Source organism: Vipera berus, assembly GCF_964194415.1.
Source record: "Vipera berus genome assembly, chromosome: 2".
NCBI lineage: Eukaryota > Metazoa > Chordata > Lepidosauria > Squamata > Viperidae > Vipera > Vipera berus.
This window is the reverse complement of record NC_138203.1, coordinates 166756211-166775187: the sequence shown is the minus strand read 5'-3', so window position 1 is coordinate 166775187 and position 18977 is coordinate 166756211. Positions and strand designations below refer to the sequence as shown.

General features: G+C 40.9%; 1 protein-coding gene across 1 annotated transcript in view; it reads left to right on the top strand.

Annotated features, from left to right (window-relative positions):
• Positions 1 to 18977, top strand: part of ABCC3 (ATP binding cassette subfamily C member 3) — an 85120-nt gene that overhangs the window by 53479 nt on the left and 12664 nt on the right. The window contains exons 14-23 of the mRNA XM_081319499.1: positions 182 to 269; positions 2397 to 2463; positions 7795 to 7921; positions 8019 to 8195; positions 11330 to 11497; positions 13078 to 13261; positions 15067 to 15172; positions 15278 to 15422; positions 17151 to 17358; positions 18033 to 18343. Coding sequence (XP_081175625.1) covers positions 182 to 269; positions 2397 to 2463; positions 7795 to 7921; positions 8019 to 8195; positions 11330 to 11497; positions 13078 to 13261; positions 15067 to 15172; positions 15278 to 15422; positions 17151 to 17358; positions 18033 to 18343 — 1581 coding nt within the window. The remainder of the gene's footprint in view (positions 1 to 181; positions 270 to 2396; positions 2464 to 7794; positions 7922 to 8018; positions 8196 to 11329; positions 11498 to 13077; positions 13262 to 15066; positions 15173 to 15277; positions 15423 to 17150; positions 17359 to 18032; positions 18344 to 18977) is intronic.

Here is an 18977-nt window from a genome sequence, read left to right as displayed (position 1 = left end):
ATGGCTGATGTTGTTCTTGAACTTGGGTCTCCCCAGGCCTAGTCTAATATCTTCAACAGCTTAACAGTTTGAGACATAGACTAAGAACCATCATGACCATGAGCTGCTGTATCCACTTGGGAGGATTCTCAGAATATCCCATCTCTTATTAAAACAGTCAGTTTTCCCATGTATTCCCCAGACAAATGTTTCACTGCAAAGGATTCAGCACTTCTTGTCACATGATGAACTTGATCCAAACTGTGTGGAAACCAAGTCAATTACTCCAGGTAACACTCTACTTTGGTCAATATAGAAGCATGGAGGGTGAAGTGGGGTTTGTATATGGGGGGAGGACACTAAGGGCTAATTTGTAACATCTAAAGGTTACACAGAGAACCCTTACTACAAATTGACAGGTGCATTAGGATTGCAATTCCCATAATTTGCAAGCACCATGGCTATGCTGCTGGGAATTCTGGCATGGGAATTCTCATCCTATCCAAAGTGTGCCTGGTTGAGGAGGCTTTCATAAATGCTTTTTTGATAAAGTGCTGGGTTTCTGATAAAATATGCTTTATAAGTGCATGGAAAGGTTGCAGCACCTAGTGAGAACTCATGTTAGTTCATCTGTCATATTCTCAATAGAATCTGCAATGTGCACAAATATTTTTTTAGTGAAATCAATTGATATTTTCAGCTTTAAAAAGAGAACACTGCTGCTTGGGCAATTTAAAAATATAATTAGATAAATTCTCAGCTTAGGCCTTGTGCATAGATGCTTCTCACTTTGAGATATGGTTATGTATAAGATAAATAATCTGGTTCATTTTGCTTGAAGCATACTTGATATTTTTAAACTTTGACACATTCTTTCTATATATTTCAAAACTGATTATATTACCTGAAGCATTTCTAATAGAATAAAGATAATTAAACATGCAATCTTTTCTCATATGATATATGGATTTCTATACTAATTAATCCTATTGTTGGTAGTTTATATGTGTGGGGTTAATATAGAGATTAACAACAGTATTTCTTTCATGTGTCTGAAATCTTAATTGATTCATCTCTATTGCATTTTGATATCATAAGCCATAATTTTGTGTGACAGGAAGGACGTCTTTTGGGCTCATGATTCACTCCTTCCTTCTCCAGTTCTGCTGGTAGAAGGAGATGAGATTTTGGTTGGTGTGAATGTAATCATAGTTTAAAGCTGATTTGTTTCAAATAAACTGTAGTTCAGATTAATTACTTTTTCCCACTCTTGGATGAGACCCATAGATTAATAGAAATGCGGTTTCAAGGAGAGAGAGTAGAAAGTTGAGAGTAAATTGAGGGCTAAGGAAGTCCAAGGGCATTTTGATAAACCCTGGCTTTACTTGTGACCTCCGAACACAAGCTGAAAGACAAGTGGTGGCTATCCCAGGTACCTTTCTGCTCAGGTTGTTTTTAATTTGATGGATTGAAAAAGAAGCCAAACTGAGAAAGAAGGTTTCAAGGTTGCAGGATTGCTTGTAGCTGTATGGGAAAGCCTCCAGGCCCAATTAGATGTGCAGGCAGATTCCAGGTTGTTTCCCTTTTCTGGTATCTAGTTTTCCATGGCATGTGTCTGAATAAAAGAAGCAGAGGTGAAGAAAGGCCTGATGTATTGCATATAGCGCCACAGACGAAGCCTGATCTTTCCCTCTGTTCAACTTGAAAGCTTGTCAGAGTTTCCACTGATGGCTTGCCATCCTAATGACCCTTACTCTTTATTTTTGAGAGGCTCCATTTGTAGGAAAAGGAAAGGGAGCAAGGATTGAGCGTAGTCTCCAGGAAGCAGCTATAACTAGCTGATAAACAAGCCTGAGTTTTAGTAATTGCTAGTGGATAAATATTTAAGCTAAGGTTGCTTATGCTGAAATATTTCTCCTTATCTCATAAACAGTGTGGCTTCAGAGAGCAACTGAAAGAGGCTACAGAAGCTTCTGACATTTTATAACTGAAAGCTGATCCTCAGCTTTCCAAAATCTGCTTTCTGTTGGTCTGACCCCAGCATCATGACTTGGGATTACTCATGTGACAGGACATTGCTTAAAGAGTTGGGGAAAATAAGAGTGAACTTTTCATGGCAGTTCCTCAAATCTTTTTAGCAAATGCATCCAATCAGTCTACTACTTCTTTTACATTAAAGATCTATACTCTTTCCAGTACAATTCTGTGCACGTCTGTTCTGAAATAAATCATACTTCTTTCGACCAGGATGCATGCATAGGAATCTTCTCAGATGTTGCTCTTTAAATGTTGGTGGACTTGCTGGCTTTGGGTGCAGTTACATTTCAACATATCTGGTGGGCCCCTCAATGGGAAAAGCTGATGCATAGAATTGCAGCTTCATTTTTTTTCTCCTTTATGTTTTGTTGTGTTTATAGGATATGCTGTTACCATAAGGAACGGAACATTCAGCTGGGCAAAGGATCTCGACCCAGCTCTGAAGGAGTAAGGAAACTTTCTTCAATTATATTTGTTGGGGTCTCTCCGGGAGTGAACAGCTTTTTAAAATGTTATTTGAAAACCCACCCACCCACCCACCCCCAAATTCATATTTTTAATTTGGAACTGATGGCTTATGTAAGTGAAAGTTAGTCCTTTCAAACTTGGCGGAGTTTTTGCTATTTTTTAATCCCAACTACTTCTTGAATGGTTGCTGAGGTAAGAGCAAGATCTTTAAATGTCACTAAGCAGCTTGTGGTTTTCTTTACATCACATGTGACATAATTCTCAGTGAACTGCAGCTGGGATTTTGCAAAATGAAAATGTCTCGAAAGCTGTTGCGGTGCCTCTCTTTCCATTGCTTATTAAGAGAATGCAGACTTTACAATGTTGGCTCTACCATTTCAATAGATTATCTCAGGCCAAAATGGATTCTGCAGTTTTACATCTCTTTCATAAATGGCAGGATGGCTTTATATATTTATAAGTTCTGTAGAACAATTCTAGGTGCGCACTGTGAACAACAGTGATATCAGGAGCCAATCTGCAACTTACTTCTTCAGTTCAATCCCTTGCACTGATGGGATGATTTATGCACTGGATGGCAATCCTTAAGTAGCAAATTTGCTATCAACTCTTAAGGCTTCCTTGTTTAACTCATATCCAGGATCAAACTGATTTATCTTCATGGAAAAGTCAGAAAATTCAGGCATGTACATTCGTTTTCAAAGCCCATATATACTCAGAGGTTTGTTTTGTGTACTAATTTTGACTCTGTAAGCGTAAACAAATATAAGGTAAAGGTAAAGGTAAAGGTTCCCCCGCACATGCGTGCTAGTCGTTTCCGACTCTAGGGGCCGGTGCTCATCTCCGTTTCATAGCCGAAGAGCCAGCGTTTGTCCGAGGACGTCTCCGTGGTCATGTGGCCGGCATGACTAGACGCCAAAGGCGCACGGAACGCTGTTACCTTCCCACCATAGTGGTCCCTATTTTTCTACTTGCATTTTTACGTGCTTTCGAACTGCTAGGTGGGCAGAAGCTGGGACGAGTAACAGGCGCTCACTCTGTTACGCGGCACTCGGGATTCGACCCGCCAAACTGCCGACCTTCTGATCGACAAGCTCAGCGTCCTAACCCACTGAGCCACCGCGTCCCTTTTATAATATATGCAATTCACTAAATAATATATGCAATTCACTAAAGAGATTTTACTTCTGAAAAAAGCTACATGCATACAATATATTACAATAAAGCAGTGGCAAATATACTAAACCAGACATGTCAAACACAAGGCCCGGGGGCCGGATCCGGCCCGCAACATGGTTTCATGTGGCCCGCGAAGCCATCCTGGAAACAGTGAGGGAACAGCCCCCACTGCCTTGGCCCTGGCCCAGAGACCCTCCTTCTGCCAGAGACCCTCAGATCTGTCCCACTCCTGCCCAGGCCCCCATAGGCACCCTTGATGCGAACGATGTAGAGCTGGCCACGCCCACCCAGTAGGCCATATGCACTAGCCACGCCCACCCAGTAGGCCACGCCCACCCTGGCCATACCCACCCGGCCCCTTGAGGGCAACCACAATGCTGATGTGGCCCTCAATGAAATTGAGTTTGACACCCCTGTACTAAACAAATCCAGCTCAGCTAAGCTTTTCTTCTGCATGAACATAATCGTGACAAGCAAAGGCATGAGGATAAATAATTAGCAAGATACAAAGCCAGCCTGATAACTGCTCTGTGAGATGTTTTCCTAGGCAAGTGAGAGGAGGAACACCAGCCTTGGTGGAGCAGTGGGCTAATGCCTCCTTAAGTAACACCAGCTGCCTGCAATTAGTGCAGGTTCGAGTCCCACCAGGCTCAAGGTTGACTCAGCCTTCCATCCTTCCGAGGTAGGTAAAATGAGGACCCAGATTGTTGGGGGCAATAAGCTGACTTTGTAATAATGCCGCTTGGGGGGGGGCAAAAGCCCTAATAAGCAGGCATATACATAGAATGAAGGCTATTGCTAAGCACATTGGTTTGTGCTTTAGATTGTAAGCCGCCCTGAGTCTTCGGAGAAGGGCGAGATATAAATGGGATTAAAAAAAAACAGGGAGTGGAGAACGTAAGCCCAAGTCTACTGAGGTGTTCTCTCCTGTGTCAGGATTTTAGGGGTTCCTTTAAATTCTTGGTCCAGGTTCTTTCTTTAAAACTTTCCTTTCCGATTGATCCAAGTCCGAAGAATTTGATTTTTGGCTTTGCCATTTCAAATATTCTTTTTCTTCTCTCTGGATTTCAAATGTCCTTGATAAGATCTGATAACTGTCTCACCCACAGAAGTTACATCAAATATTTCTCCTTCTCTGGTGTTCTGTGGCCCAGAGCACCTCTGATTTATTGCCTGTGCCTCCTTTAAACAGCCTGTTTTTGCAATTGATTAGGCCAGTATCTCAGTATATTCTTTTACAAAGCTCATATTCCAATACATAGTGATTATAACAGTTATACCATTATATCCACTATACTATTCTTAACTGAAATCTAATTTCTTAACAGTATCTCAATATACAGAGCATATGCAGTGAGGACAGAAGAAAAATGAAGCCTCAAAGGTTAAAAAACAACAACCCATAAATAGCATTGGACTAGCTCACAGGATGTTTCAGGAGATGGTGGACATAGCAGGGAATCATTTGTATCTTCCTGATGTATTCTGGGAAAAGAACAGAAGTCGCCATGAGCAGCAGAAGAATTGGACTTCCCCTGACTAGTTCATGACAAATCTGCTTGCTTTTGTCCCCCTTCCTATGCAGCTTATAGGATACATGTAGAGATGGGGTTCTGGTGATCACTTGTTTAAAAAAATGCCATGTTTACCTCTGAAGAATCTTAATACATGCACAAGTAAGATACAAAAGATTCCACAGTTGAAACTCTGCCACCTGATCCAAGTGGAAGTGATCCATCACCAGTCACCAAGAAACAGGAAAGGAAGGTTGTGATATTATGTAATACTCTTTTCTCTTGGATGGCACGGTAGCTTCCCATTTATTGTACGGATTTTTCATGTCAATAGATATGTTATCTCCCAGCTGCCCATATCCAAGATGTGGGGAAAAAAAACACCTGAAAATGCTTATTAGACCCACCAATCACAGGCCCTTCTTACTTGTCCACGTTGGCACAAATTACTGCAAGGAATATTTCTGAGTGACTTTTCAAATCAGTATTAATGCCTTATTTTAAATTTTAAATTCAACTTCTAAAGGGTTCTTTTTTTAACCCTCTTTGATACATCCAAAATAGCTTTCTATTTCCTTAAAAGCTACTCTGCATTTTCTCTTCCTCTTAATCTTAACCATTCCTTCCTCTCTTTGACACTGTTCTTTGTAGTTAGATTTTTTTCTTTTTATAGACCTTTTACAGAGCTTTCATTTTTTTCGTCAATCATTCTGTGAGTTACCTTTCCACCCTCACTCTCAGCCTCTTTCACTTCTTCATTCTGTCAAGCCTTGTGTGTGTGTGTGTGTGTGTGTGTGTGTGTGTGTGTGTGTGTCCCATTTTAATGCAAGTTCACTTATTTTGATGGCACTTTGTAACAAATGGCCTTCTTTTCACTCCGTTTTAAGCAGCTTCTACAACCTATACCTTATATCAACTGTCTATTCATTCTTTGGGGTGATGAATCTGTCTTTTAATACCTTTTCGTGCAGAATTTGTACTTTTCTTCCTGCAGTCATTCTACTTTTACTCTTATTTATTTTATTCCTCTTTCTTCCATATCCATTTTTTTTCCTCAAGATCTGTGTCAAAAAAATGGCCTGTTCCAAAGCCATAGCATCTGGTCACATTGATGGCCAGTAGCTTCCAGATGCAATTCAATGTGAAAGGTCATAAAGCACTTTATGACACAGGGCCTAGTTATTTGCTAGACCACCTGTGTCCAATACTTTCTGCCAGTCTAGTAAGATTACATTCCACATCCCTTCAGTTGAATAATTCCATCTATCGGAATCTAAGAAACACACCTTCTCTGTCATAATGCCTGCTATCTGGAACAACTTCTCCCCAGAGATCTATATAATTCCCACTCTAATTCCAAACATCACTGAAACCTGGCTGTTCTCCTAGGCCTGGAGAAAGAATGATTGTTGTCTTCTTTTCAGTTTTTCTTTGGTGTGCTGCATTTGTTTTTCTGGACATGCATGATCTTTATTGTATTGCTCTTCGCTTTTTAAAGTATCAGCCATTTAGAGTCATCTGGAATCAATTATTCTTTTAGATTGATATGCATTCTTTTACAATGAGTATATATAAACATTCTTAAATCATATATTCAAAACATACATTTTTAAAGAGGTAACTGTCACCTTCTGATCCATCTGAATATCTCCAAAAGGCCAATTACTTTCTTGTATTCAAGTGAAATCACCTTCATTCAGATCTATTTCTTCCTTCTCCTTTTTTTAATTTCACAGATGTACAAATATCTGTTTTTATTTTTTTCATTTCATTTCTTAATTCATACACTGTCATCTACTTCTTTTACACTTTAGGTCACAAACTTCCATATATCATGGCTATCGCCAGTTAGCTTGCATGCAGATTTCAAAAATCAACCCCATTCTGTTTAGCATGACCTTAGGAATCAGTGCTGAGAGAGAAAACAGCGGCCCTTGAGTTCATGACGACTTCATAATATCTTTCACGCCTTCCTCTTCTGCAGCTAGTCTTCTTCAGTCTTTCTCAGATTACCAAAACATAGGAATAAGGTAAAAGTTGATTGAATAAAGACTCCCGTTAGAATTTTGCATTGTACTTTCACATAAAGGAAAATAGGCAGGCATAATTGGTGTTTTTATTATGACAAATTCCAGGAAACATGTCTTAATCCAGGGGTGTCAAACTCACAACGTCACGTGACGTGTCGCAACATATCGTGACTTTTTTTCCATTGCCGGCAATGGGGTGGGCGTGGTTACGCCATGACGCACCCGGGCCATGGGCCGGCAGTTTGACATGCCTGTCTTAATCTGTTGCAGCAGCAGTCTATTTTCATTTTCAGGTTCTGACAAATTGAGCTGTAATCCACTCAAGCTTATGTCACAAAAGCTGACTTTGTAATAATGCCGCTTGGGGTGTGTGTGAAAGCCCTAATAAGCAGGCATATACATAGAATGAAGGCTACTGCTAAGCTTGTAAGCCGCCCTGAGTCTTCGGAGAAGGGCGGGATATAAATGGAATTAAAATAAAATAAATAAATAAATAAATAAACAAAACATCTGTTAGCCTTTAAGAATCCTTTGAATTCTTTGTTGATTTTGCTCTATTATGCTTTTGCCTTTGTCCTCTCCTCCAGTATAAATTGGCTAGTCCCCAGTGGTTCTTTGGTAGCCATAGTGGGCCAAGTCGGCTGTGGGAAGTCTTCCTTGGTGTCAGCTCTCCTTGGTGAAATGGAGAAACTCAATGGAGATGTGGCTGTGAAGGTTGGTTTTCAGCAGTGTGAAAAATATTTTGACAATCTGAACATTTGAAATATCTTTGTAGCTTCTAATCACATCCATCCTATATTGCTGCTTTTAGGGTTCGATTGCTTATGTACCCCAGCTACCTTGGATCCAAAATGATACTTTGAAAGATAATATTTTGTTTGGCCACCCTCTTAATGAGCAGCAATATCAGACTGTGTTGGAGGCATGTGCCTTGAAACAAGATCTTGAGATGCTTCCTGGAGGAGATCAAACAGAAATAGGTGAGAAGGTAAGACCTTTAGCAAGAACTGTGATAGCTGCCTCTCAGAGTCCTCTCCTCTGCCATCACAGCCAGGCTTTTGGATGAAGACCCTTTGACCATGCTAGGGAACACTCCCCAATATGGCCATCCCATTATTCATTCCATTCATGAAATGCATAATTTGCGGGTGGGCATGGCCATCAGTACCCTTTTCTCAAAATATAAATGGGTGAGACAAAAAGAAAAGCAGCTTAAAAAAGAAAAACAAAGGTGCAGGGCCTAAATCCACATGGCTGAATCCTGGTTTCTGTCATCAAATGTTTTGCACAAAAGCTAATGAGATTCAGAAGCCAGTAATGTGATCCAGAAAGAAGTATAGGTCAGGTGTCAAATCTAAGTCAAATTAAGTAATTTCATCCCATAAAATGTAATAGTTACTCATTTCACAGGAGTTAAGGATAAATAAGATTAGATAGGATAAGGACAATCAACTCTTTGTGTATAGTGAGAATGAAAGAAAGCTATATATTTTCTCCTCTCTTAGCAACCGCAATTCACTCCAACAAAATGGTTACTAAGCAAACCATGTGTCTGCGAGAGAAAGAGAGAGAGTTGGTGCCATCTAATTTAGATAAAATTCCCTCATACAGCATCACCAGCCTCACAGCAATGTGCATTGTTGTCGGGTGCAGAAATTTGGTCTTAAGTGCAGGAATTGATTAAAAAGTGATTTTTTTTTTACTACCGCTTACTACTGTTTCTTACCATTGTATTTGCAAATGGCCATTCAGTGAAGTGATCACTAAATGAGGAGTGGCTGTGGTGAGCTTGAGTTTTTATATTTATTCATTCTGCAAATTTATATAGCTAGGGAGGAAAGCACATTGGGGGGGAAAGCAACGTGGTGGACATATGCCAGGCTGTGAAAGAAAGTATGCTAAGCAGAGGAGTAATTGGGATAGAAATGAAGTGTGTCTATAAAGTCAGAGTTGAGGAAGAGAGAAGAGAATGAAAGAGAAGAGCAAATGGGAAGAAGTGACATTTGACTAATGTAGTGGATTTAAAGCTTTCCACTCATCATTTTGAAAAAGATGGTGGGATTTTCCAAACAATTACTCTTTATTTAAATTCAAATTACTAAAGTAGTACATGCATGCATGAATGGTTGATTGATTGATTCAGATGCTATTTTCTTATTACTAGTCTAAGAAGATAAGAAAGGTCCTGAAATGGAAGAGTGGTCTTAATTCCTCAGCATTTTTAAAGCTCTTTTATTTTCTCATGGAAGAAGAGGCCCTGAGACTGTATTAGAGCAAAAACTGTCCTAGTCCAGGTTCCATTTTCCTTACTACTTTTCTGATGCCTTGGAGAAGCCACAAGTCCAACATGGATTCAGCAAGTCTCTCTTGGACACATTAATTAATGGTCTAAGGCAGTACAGGGACCGTCATTTGATTTATTTATTTATGGCAGATTTTTAGGAAATATATAAAATTTCCAATTATAATATTGCAGTAGAGTAATAAAGGGTATTTTAGCTTTACCTTCCACAAATTTGTCTAATCTTTGAAAGTTATTCAAGCTGATTTGGCAATATCGGTACCAGATCTTATAGCAGAGAATTCCCATCATGCAACCTCAGTGGATTAATTAGGGAAAGACAGAGGAAAAAAGTTCTGGCTTCATAACTTTCCAGCAGCTTTATGGTGATCCATTTTCCTGCAATTCAGCCTTTCCTCAGCCAGCTCCTGATCATATAGTTTGCCTTTTCTGTACTTTTTTAAGTCTCCTTTTTGAAATGCATCATCCAGAGGTGTCGTCTCTTAAAAAGAAGGAATCATTTATCTTGGTCATTCCCCCATTGCCCTGTGAGCCAGAAGACCATACTGCTTTGGGTTTTTTGTCTTGCAACTAGTGACCACTATAACTTCCCTATTTTTATTAGACCACTAGCCAACTAGCAGAAAGACTGTGCCGAGGCTGAAGCTGCACATCAATCTAGGTGTAGTGAAGTGAAGCAACAATGGAACAGACTCCCTCCATACTGGGCTCTCTTTTTCTGGCAATATGTAAGCAGAAGCTGGATGGCCGTCCCTCAGAGATGCTATAATAGTGGATTCCTGCATTGAGCAGAAGGGTGAATTACTGTAGGTGATGTAGAACAGGGCTTTTCAACCAGTGGTACGGGTACCACCTGTGGTACATTGGCCCCTGGCAAGTGGTACGTGACTATCCTAGAAAAGTAGCAGGGGGAGGAGAATGAGCTGAACTGGTGGCAGCACCACACAAGCCTGAGTGAGAGATGGCTGGAGCTGCAGGGCTGTCAGGGCTCAGCGGAAGTGCCAGGATCAGCGCCAGACTCCAGCTGGAGCTCAGCGCTGATCCTGGCGCTTCTGCTGTGCCCAGAAGAAGCACTGATCAGCTGGAATGTTGCAGCATCTCCAGGGTCTTGTGATTTACATTCAGATGCTTGGCAACTGATTCATATTTATGACAGTCACAGTGTCCCAGGGTCATGTGAAGTGACCAAAACCTGTTGCAACCATCCAGCAGAGGGGGGGAAAATAAAAACGAAACATCCCCACCCCACCCCCGCTGCCAATCCTCAACAGAAATGCTCACAACAATGAAAACCTCAGACAGGAGGAAGAGCGCCGCCAGGCGGGCAGGCAGGTGTCTTGCTTGGCTGTGGCTTGGGGGGCACTTTTTTCAGTGCCATTGTAACTTCAAACAGTCACTAAGCGAGCTGTTGTAAGTCGAGGACTACCTGTACTTCATCACTTTTTTTCCTTTTTGGGGGGGGGGGTCATCAAGTTTTTGACAGCTTGCTAGGCGACTGGTGGTACATAGATATTGCCATATCCTAAAAGTGGTACAATGGGTGAAAAGGTTGAAAAGCCCTGATCTAGAACCCTTCCAGGTCTTCCTTTCCATATTTTTTTGAATCAATTGGATACTATCTTTGGGAGCAACCAGCCAGTAGGCACCAAAGATTCTTGTCTTTCCAGGTCAAAGGAATCTGAATTGCACCTTAGCTTTCAAATGTTTGAGCTCTCCATGCAGACATGGTGGGTTTCGGTAGAACTGACACCCGTCGTTGCCTGTTGCATTTGAAAGGCATGATATATTTTTTTCTCCTTTCTCCTCTTTTCACCACACAGGGCATCAATCTTTCAGGTGGCCAGAGGCAACGAGTGAGCCTTGCCCGTGCTGTGTTCAGCAATGCTGATGTTTATTTGTTAGATGACCCTCTTTCAGCAGTAGATTCTCATGTGGCAAAACATATCTTTGACAATGTAATTGGACCCGAAGGAACACTTAAAGGAAAGGTGAGCCCAAATAGATCTAAAATCTGCATATTTATAGAGACATATCATCTCTGAAAGAGAGATTCTCATGTCTAGTCCTAAAAGTCTTGGAAAAAATGTCTTGAAAAGTCTAATGAGTCAAACTTTCTCTGTGGTGCCTATGTGATGCAATGGACTGCAATGATTCCAGTTCACGGATGGCTATTCTTGGTACAGCTATAAGCTATGCAAAAAGAGTGGAGCTTGTAGTCCAATACTGCTCATCCATTCCATCCTAGAATTCCAGTCCTGTTTTTCTTGAATCATTAAATAATTTTATTTACATCATACTTTTTTCTTGACGTGCAAGGTGGCATAGTCTCTCCTCAGATTTTACATTCAGAACAACAACCCTTTTGTCACTGGACTAAAAGATAGTGGCTGGCTCAAAGTCACCCAATGAACTTCTATATTTGAAGGTTGATTTGGACCCTGGATTTCCTACCTCCTGGCCCAAGGCTCTAATCTTTACATTTCACTAGTCCTCAATTACTGTTGATTGACCTTTGATATTTTTCTGGAAGATTTTCCTTCCATCTTTGGGCAGGAAGAAGAAACCCACAGATATTGCTGAATCACTACTCCCATCATTCCTCACCAACCATCATGTTGGCTAGGATTGCTGCAGGTTGTCATTCAGCACCATCTGGAGGGCTGCAAATTCACTACACCTGTCTTGAAATATGATTTTTCCTTTCAATGTTATCTTGATTGTGCCTAGTTTTCATCTACCGTATAAAGGAAATCATCCAAAATGCATGTGGTGTTTTCTTTGCTTAGGATTCCTTCCTTTCACCTTTTATTATGCTGATTATTTTATTTTTTAAAAAACCAGCAGTTTATAAAAGAAAGAACATATTCTTCCTCTGTACAGGTAGTCCACGACTTAAAATAGTTCATTTAGTGACTGTTCAAAGTTACAATAATGGCATTGAAAAAAGTGACTTACAACCGTTTTTCACAGTTATGACCCTTGCAGCATCCCCATAGTCCCATGTTCACAACTGAGATGCTTGGCAATTGGTTCATATTTATAATGGTTTCCCTGTCCTGGAGTTACGTGATCAGCTTTTGGGACCTTTTGACAAGCAAAGTCAATGGGGAAGACAGATTCATTTAACAACCTAGTTATTAACAATTGCAGTGATGCACTTAACCACTGTGGCAAGAAAGGTCATAAAATGGGGCAAAACTCACTTAACAAATGTCTGACTTGGCAACATAAATTTTGGGCTCATTTGTGGTCATAAGTCAAGGACTACCTGTATCTTCTCTCTCTAGTTACTGTCACTTCTAAATGATGCTTGAAAGTCAGATTGACAAGATGTCTATGCCACTATTGGCATAAAAAACTTATTAAAAAATGTCTATGCCAGTATTTATTGTGAGGCCAACTGGTAATATGTGACGTGCAATTCATATCTTGGAGTTTGTAGTAGTGTTCATTTCACAAGATGTAGTCAAGCTTTTCTTAATTGTAATTATTATAATTGAGTTTTAAGAATGCTTTAATTCTTAAAGCAAGATAGCACTCCTGACCACTGCACTATTTTTATTTTCAGACTCGAATTTTGGTGACCCATGGCATTCATTTTTTGCCTCAGGTGGACTACATTGTAGTTGTGGTGGATGGTAGAATCTCTGAAATGGGATCCTATCAAGAGCTTTTGCAACAAAATAGGTCTTTTGCAGAATTCCTCCGCAATTATGCACCTGATGAAGACATAGAAGAAGATGAGCCAACAAGTGATAATACTTTTATTGTTGCTGTTATGGTTGTTTTTCTTCTGACTTGCTCAGTCTGTTAGATTATGCAGGAATCTCTCTCTCTCTCTCTCTCTCTCTCTCTCTCTCTCTCTCTCTCTCTCTCTCTCTCTCTCTCCCTCCCTCCCTCCCTCCCTCCCTCCCTGTCTTTATGTGTGTGTGTTTTAATTTGAGAAACATTAGAATGTGCATTGACAAAGAGAAAGGAATAGTGACAACTACCTAACATTTAAGAAATGTTTAAAACTGAGTAGGCCTAAACACTTGTATTTTGATCTAGACCAGGGGTGTCAAACTCAATTTCATTGAGGGCCGCATCAGCATTGCGGTTGCCCTTAGGGGGCCGGGTGGGTGTGGCCTGGGTGGGCGTGGCCTACTGGGTGGGCGTGGCTAGAGTGCGTATGGCCTACTGGGTGGGCATGGCCAGCTCTACATCATTCGCATCAAGGGTGCCTATGGGGGCCTGGGCAGGAGTGGGACAGATCTGAGGGTCTCTGGCAGAAGGAGGGTCTCTGGGCCAGGGCCAAGGCAGCAGGGGCCGTTCCCTCACTGTTTCCAGGATGGCTTCGTGGGCCGCATGAAACCACCTCACGGGCCGCATCCGGCCCCCGGGCCTTGTGTTTGACATGTCTGATCTAGACAGTCCCACCAATTTATCAATTTTTAAAATAAATAAGATAAACATAGGAACTATGTATAAACATAGTGTTGTGATTCAGGGTCAGCCTGTGGGTTCGGCAGTTGGGTCGGATGACTCAGATGAGGGGGAGGAGGGGGGTGTTGAAGAAGAACTTGCTGATGATGGCTTGGAGGCTCCGCAGAGCCCCCAGCCAGGCCCCTCTTACTTGGTGGAGACCCAGCTGTGTGAGCCCGACAGTGTGGATGAAGATGACCCACAGCTGGCCCTGTTCAAGGACGCCCGACGCAGGAGGCAGTCAAGTAGGAGCAAGCAGAGAAAGGCTGTGGGACTTCTCGGAAGGAGGCAAAGAGAGGCCACGCCCTGAACTCTTATAAAGGGAGTGTTTGGGGGAGGGCTGGTTTGCTGAAAGCAACCGCTCCGATAGAGGATCAAAGCTCCGGTATCTTGTTTCATGTTTTGTTTGTTTGTGTAATAAATTTGGCAGACGTATTCCAGCCTCTGCCGTTTGTACAGGGGTTGCCTTTCTGCAAGGCCGGTAGCAGGCTGGTACAGAACACATAGTTTCAGTTCTTCCATTGGATATATTCTTCTCTGTTTTTCCCCTTCTTTTTATTATCTCTTCCACCACCACCACTACCACCCCACAAATAAGAACAAAGGACACTCCCAAGTTACTTCAGAAATAATTGTTCTAGAGTCCAGCCATAGATCTCAGAGTCAGTGGCTTCTTGCTTTCATTTAGTATGTGCTCACTCAAATGTGACAGAGCCAGTATCATATCATAGACTCATATTTATGATGGTTGCAGTGTCCTGGAGTCATGTGATCAACTTTTGCAACCTTCTGACAAGCAAAGTCAATGGGGAAGGCAGATTCACTTAACAACCGTGTTACTAACTTAACAACTGCAGTCATTCACTTACCAACTGTGCCAAGAAAGGTTGTAAAATGAAGCAAAATTCACTTAACAACTGTCTCACTTAGCAACAGAAATATTGGGCTCCATTGTGGTCATAAGTCAAGGACTACCTGTAGTTGAGTTTTGTTATTGCTTCTTGTTTTTTGTGACTTAGAAAGCACTGAATCAGACTTTCTAGAAGATATTCTTTTAGAAAACCCAAATGATTAAATATTTGTCCCTCTGTAGTAATGGAGGATGAAGAGGTCCTTCTCGCTGAAGATACTCTCAGCAACCACACAGATCTGGCAGATAGTGAACCAGTGACAAATGAAGTCCGCAAACAGTTCCTAAGGTAAACCTGGAATTGCTTTTTAAGCCACTATGCTGACCACTGAAATCAAGCACCTGTACTTGATTAATGGATCTTTCTGGGGTTTTTTTCTATAAAAAAAACCAGGCAACTCAGTGTAATATCTTCAGATGGTGAATTATCTACCAAAAAGTCTACCAAACGAAAGGTGTGTGACAAAAAGTCCATGGAGCCTCCTGTAAAAGTCACTTCTGAGAAACTCATCCAGGCAGAAACTGCTGAAACCGGCACAGTAAGGAACCTTTGCTAAACATTAATTCTTTTTTGTTGTAGAGTTACTGTATAATTAACTATGTGGGATCTAGAATAGCTATCGGAGAGGTTTAGCAACTTAGAAGGGGACCTTGAAACTTACTCTTTTAAGACAAAGCTGGACAGTCTTTTGTGGGGAGGGCAATGATGTAAAAAAAATTTGGCCAAATTTTTGGTGGGATTTTTTTAATAAACTTTTTTAAGCTCTCTACCACAATGTTCATGTTTTGTTGCCAAGATGACAGAAACTACCACCTCCCTGACTGATTTTTCAGAATTAGTGTTCAAAGAGATTCTGCCGGCTATAAAAGTGATCTAGAGAATTTAGGGTTGTAGGTCGCCCACAGCTGTTTTATGATGAGAAAAAAGGAATAATTCAGCTTTTGCCAATCTAGCATGCCTTGCATATGTTAGACTATAATCCCTAGTATCCTAGTAGTACTACTGATTGGAGTTTAGGGAGTTTAAGCATACTAGGTTGGGGAGGATTTTTTTAATTTTTAGAACACATGCATAGTGTGATGCCCTTCTTGCTATCATCAGCATAAGATGAGGGACATTTTTTGGGGTGGGACAGGGAATAAATGTGCTTTTGATGATCCTATCCCCAAAAGTGATCCAAATATTACTTATGTGAACAGAAGTTACAAATGGAGAATCAAGGCATGGTTGTAGGTTCTTTAAGCGTATCCTGGAAACTGGATTCATAGCAGAGTTCACATATATTCTGAGACATTAGGCTAGATTTTGCTTTAACATTATATTATACTACTGCTGAATTTAAAAAGCTGCTTGGGCCAGTTTGAAAATAGATATGCTGGAGCGTTTGTCATTGCTCTTGATAATGGAACACAGGTACAGAAAATCCCTTTAATGCTTTCATTTGGTAATTCTATAGAATGTAATGGAAGCTTACATTGTCTAGATTTGTAAAAAAAAAAAAGTATTTTCCTGACCAAATTTTGCATGGAGCACATCTTTAATGTGGTACTTCTATTCTGGAATTTCCTTTATTTCAGCCATTTTTTTCCCCGGAATGGTCTGCATGTAAAATATTCCAATTTCCAGTTTTCCAATTCTTCTTAGCGAGTTGCTAATATTAGAAATTAAAAGACACTTGCTCCTTGGGAGGAAAGCTATGACAAATCTAGACAGCACACTAAAAAGCAGAGACATCACCCTGTCAACAAAAGTGCGTATAGTCAAGGCTATGGTCTTCCCAGTTGCAATGTATGGCAGTGAAAGTTGGACCATAAGAAAGGCCGAGCGCCAAAGAATTGAGGCCTTTGAGCTATGGTGCTGGAGAAGACTCCTGCGAGTCCCTTGGACTGCAAGGCGATCAAACCGGTCAGTCCTAGAGGAGATCAACCCTGACTGCTCTTTAGAAGGCCAGATCCTGAAGCTAAAACTCAAATACTTTGGCCACCTAATGAGAAGGAAGGACTCACTGGAGAAGAGCCTAATGCTGGGAAAGATTGAGGGCAATAGAAGAAAGGGACGACAGAGAATGAGGTGGCTGGATGGAGTCACTGAAGCAGTAGGCGTGAGCTTAAATGGACTCCAGAAGATAGTAGAGGACAGGAAGGCCTGGAGGAACGTTGTCCATAGGGTCGCGATGGGTCGGACACAACTTTGCAGCCAACAACAACAATATTATTGTAAGAGGTTTGCATCTATGTAAATCTACTTTGTTTCCCTCAATTTACAGGTCAAATTTATTGTTTTCTGGCAATACATGAAGGCTGTTGGTCCTCTTATTTCTTTGTTGATATGCTTCCTGTATTCCTGTCAAAATGGTGCTGCAGTTGGGGCCAATGTATGGCTCAGTGAGTGGACCAATGATCCAGTGATAAATGGGACTCAACAGAATGTGAACAAGCGAATTGGAGTGTATGCTGCCCTCGGTATCTTGCAAGGTAATTGTGTTACGTGTTTCTGCCCGTCTATACAGGGCAATTACTCAAATTCTTGATTATAAGGGTGTGGATAATATTTTAAAATAGTGATAACTGTGGTTTCTGGCATTCTTTAATACCTACTCAAAAGATCCTTGAACAGACAGTGAACAAAATACTGAAGAGTTATGCTACAGCAATCCTTTTATTGTATTATGGCAGCACTGGGTTTTGATCTGCAGGCCTTTTGTATCCTTGCTTTACCCCAAGCAATGGTGATGTCACCATTCAATGCTTTCAACCCAGAAGCACTTCAGTGCTCCTGACACCACTGTAGTAATAGTAATAAATAATAAGAGAGAAGATACTGTGATTGCAAAAACCAAAGAAGACACTAAGAAAGGAGAATATTTGTAACTCAGGGTTGACATGAGGGGTCCTTGGTGCTCTCTGAGCATGCTTGTTTTCTTGCAGATGTTTCATTAATCAAACTGGGTAACATCGTCAGCGCTGATGTTGTCCAGTTTGGGTAATGAAACGTCTGCAAGAAAACAAGCAAGCTCAGAGAGCACCAAGGACCCTTCCCAAAGAAGACAGAACAGCAGTGTAGCGAAGTGGCATAAAACAGAATGTCCAAGGATTCTAGGATACAATGTGATCAAAATCTCCTTCTTATGTCTCCCCTTTTGCAACAGGGCTGTTTGTTCTGATCTCCTCCTTTTCCCTAGCCATCGGTGGCATCAAGGCAGCCCGTATTCTGCACGCATCACTGCTAGAAAATAAGCTTCACACACCACAGACTTTCTACGACACAACTCCAACAGGCCGAATCATTAACCGCTTTTCTAAGGACATCTATGTGATTGATGAAGTGATACCGCCAACAATATTGATGTTTCTTGGAACCTTCTTCAATTCTGTATCAACAATGATTGTGATCATAGCAAGCACTCCGCTATTTGCTGTGGTTATAATACCTTTAGCCATTTTGTATTATTTTGCACAGGTAATTCATGTCATTTTTTTTCCTTTTGTTACCTCGCTATTTGCATGATCATTTTTGAAGTAGCAGAACTCTGGGCAGTTAATGCACTCTTTCAGTTTGAAAGAATTAATCTGTTACATACTGTATTTACATGAATGTATACTTTGCTGGGTTCAGTTCCTTTGAAACACCGAAGCCAGCTCAGAGGAATCTCAGTTAGGTTTACAAGGCTGAATAACTTATTCACAGTCATTTACTTACTGCCCTATTCTAAGTATTTTTGTGCAACTCCAAATAGCTATTGTGATCTTTCTTAAGATAATTATAGCCTGCCCTTTGTTTATAAGCTGCTCCAGCAACAGTAGAAAACGCTTATCAGCAGAAACCAAAATAATAAAAATAAAAAAAAACATTAAACATCATCAAAGTCAAAGCAGTTGCTAACATTAAAAAAAAATAACAATACAGCAGAAAAATGGAAGATAAATGTAATCTCCACTGGCATAGATCACCTTAGCACTATTTTGGCATGGGGATTTTACATGAACAGTGGGAAAAGAATCTTATCGTAATAAGACTTCTTTCCCTGCCTCCTGCATTCCATAATTGGAAGACCTGTGTTCAGAATTGCTGTCCTTACCGTGACATGGATGCA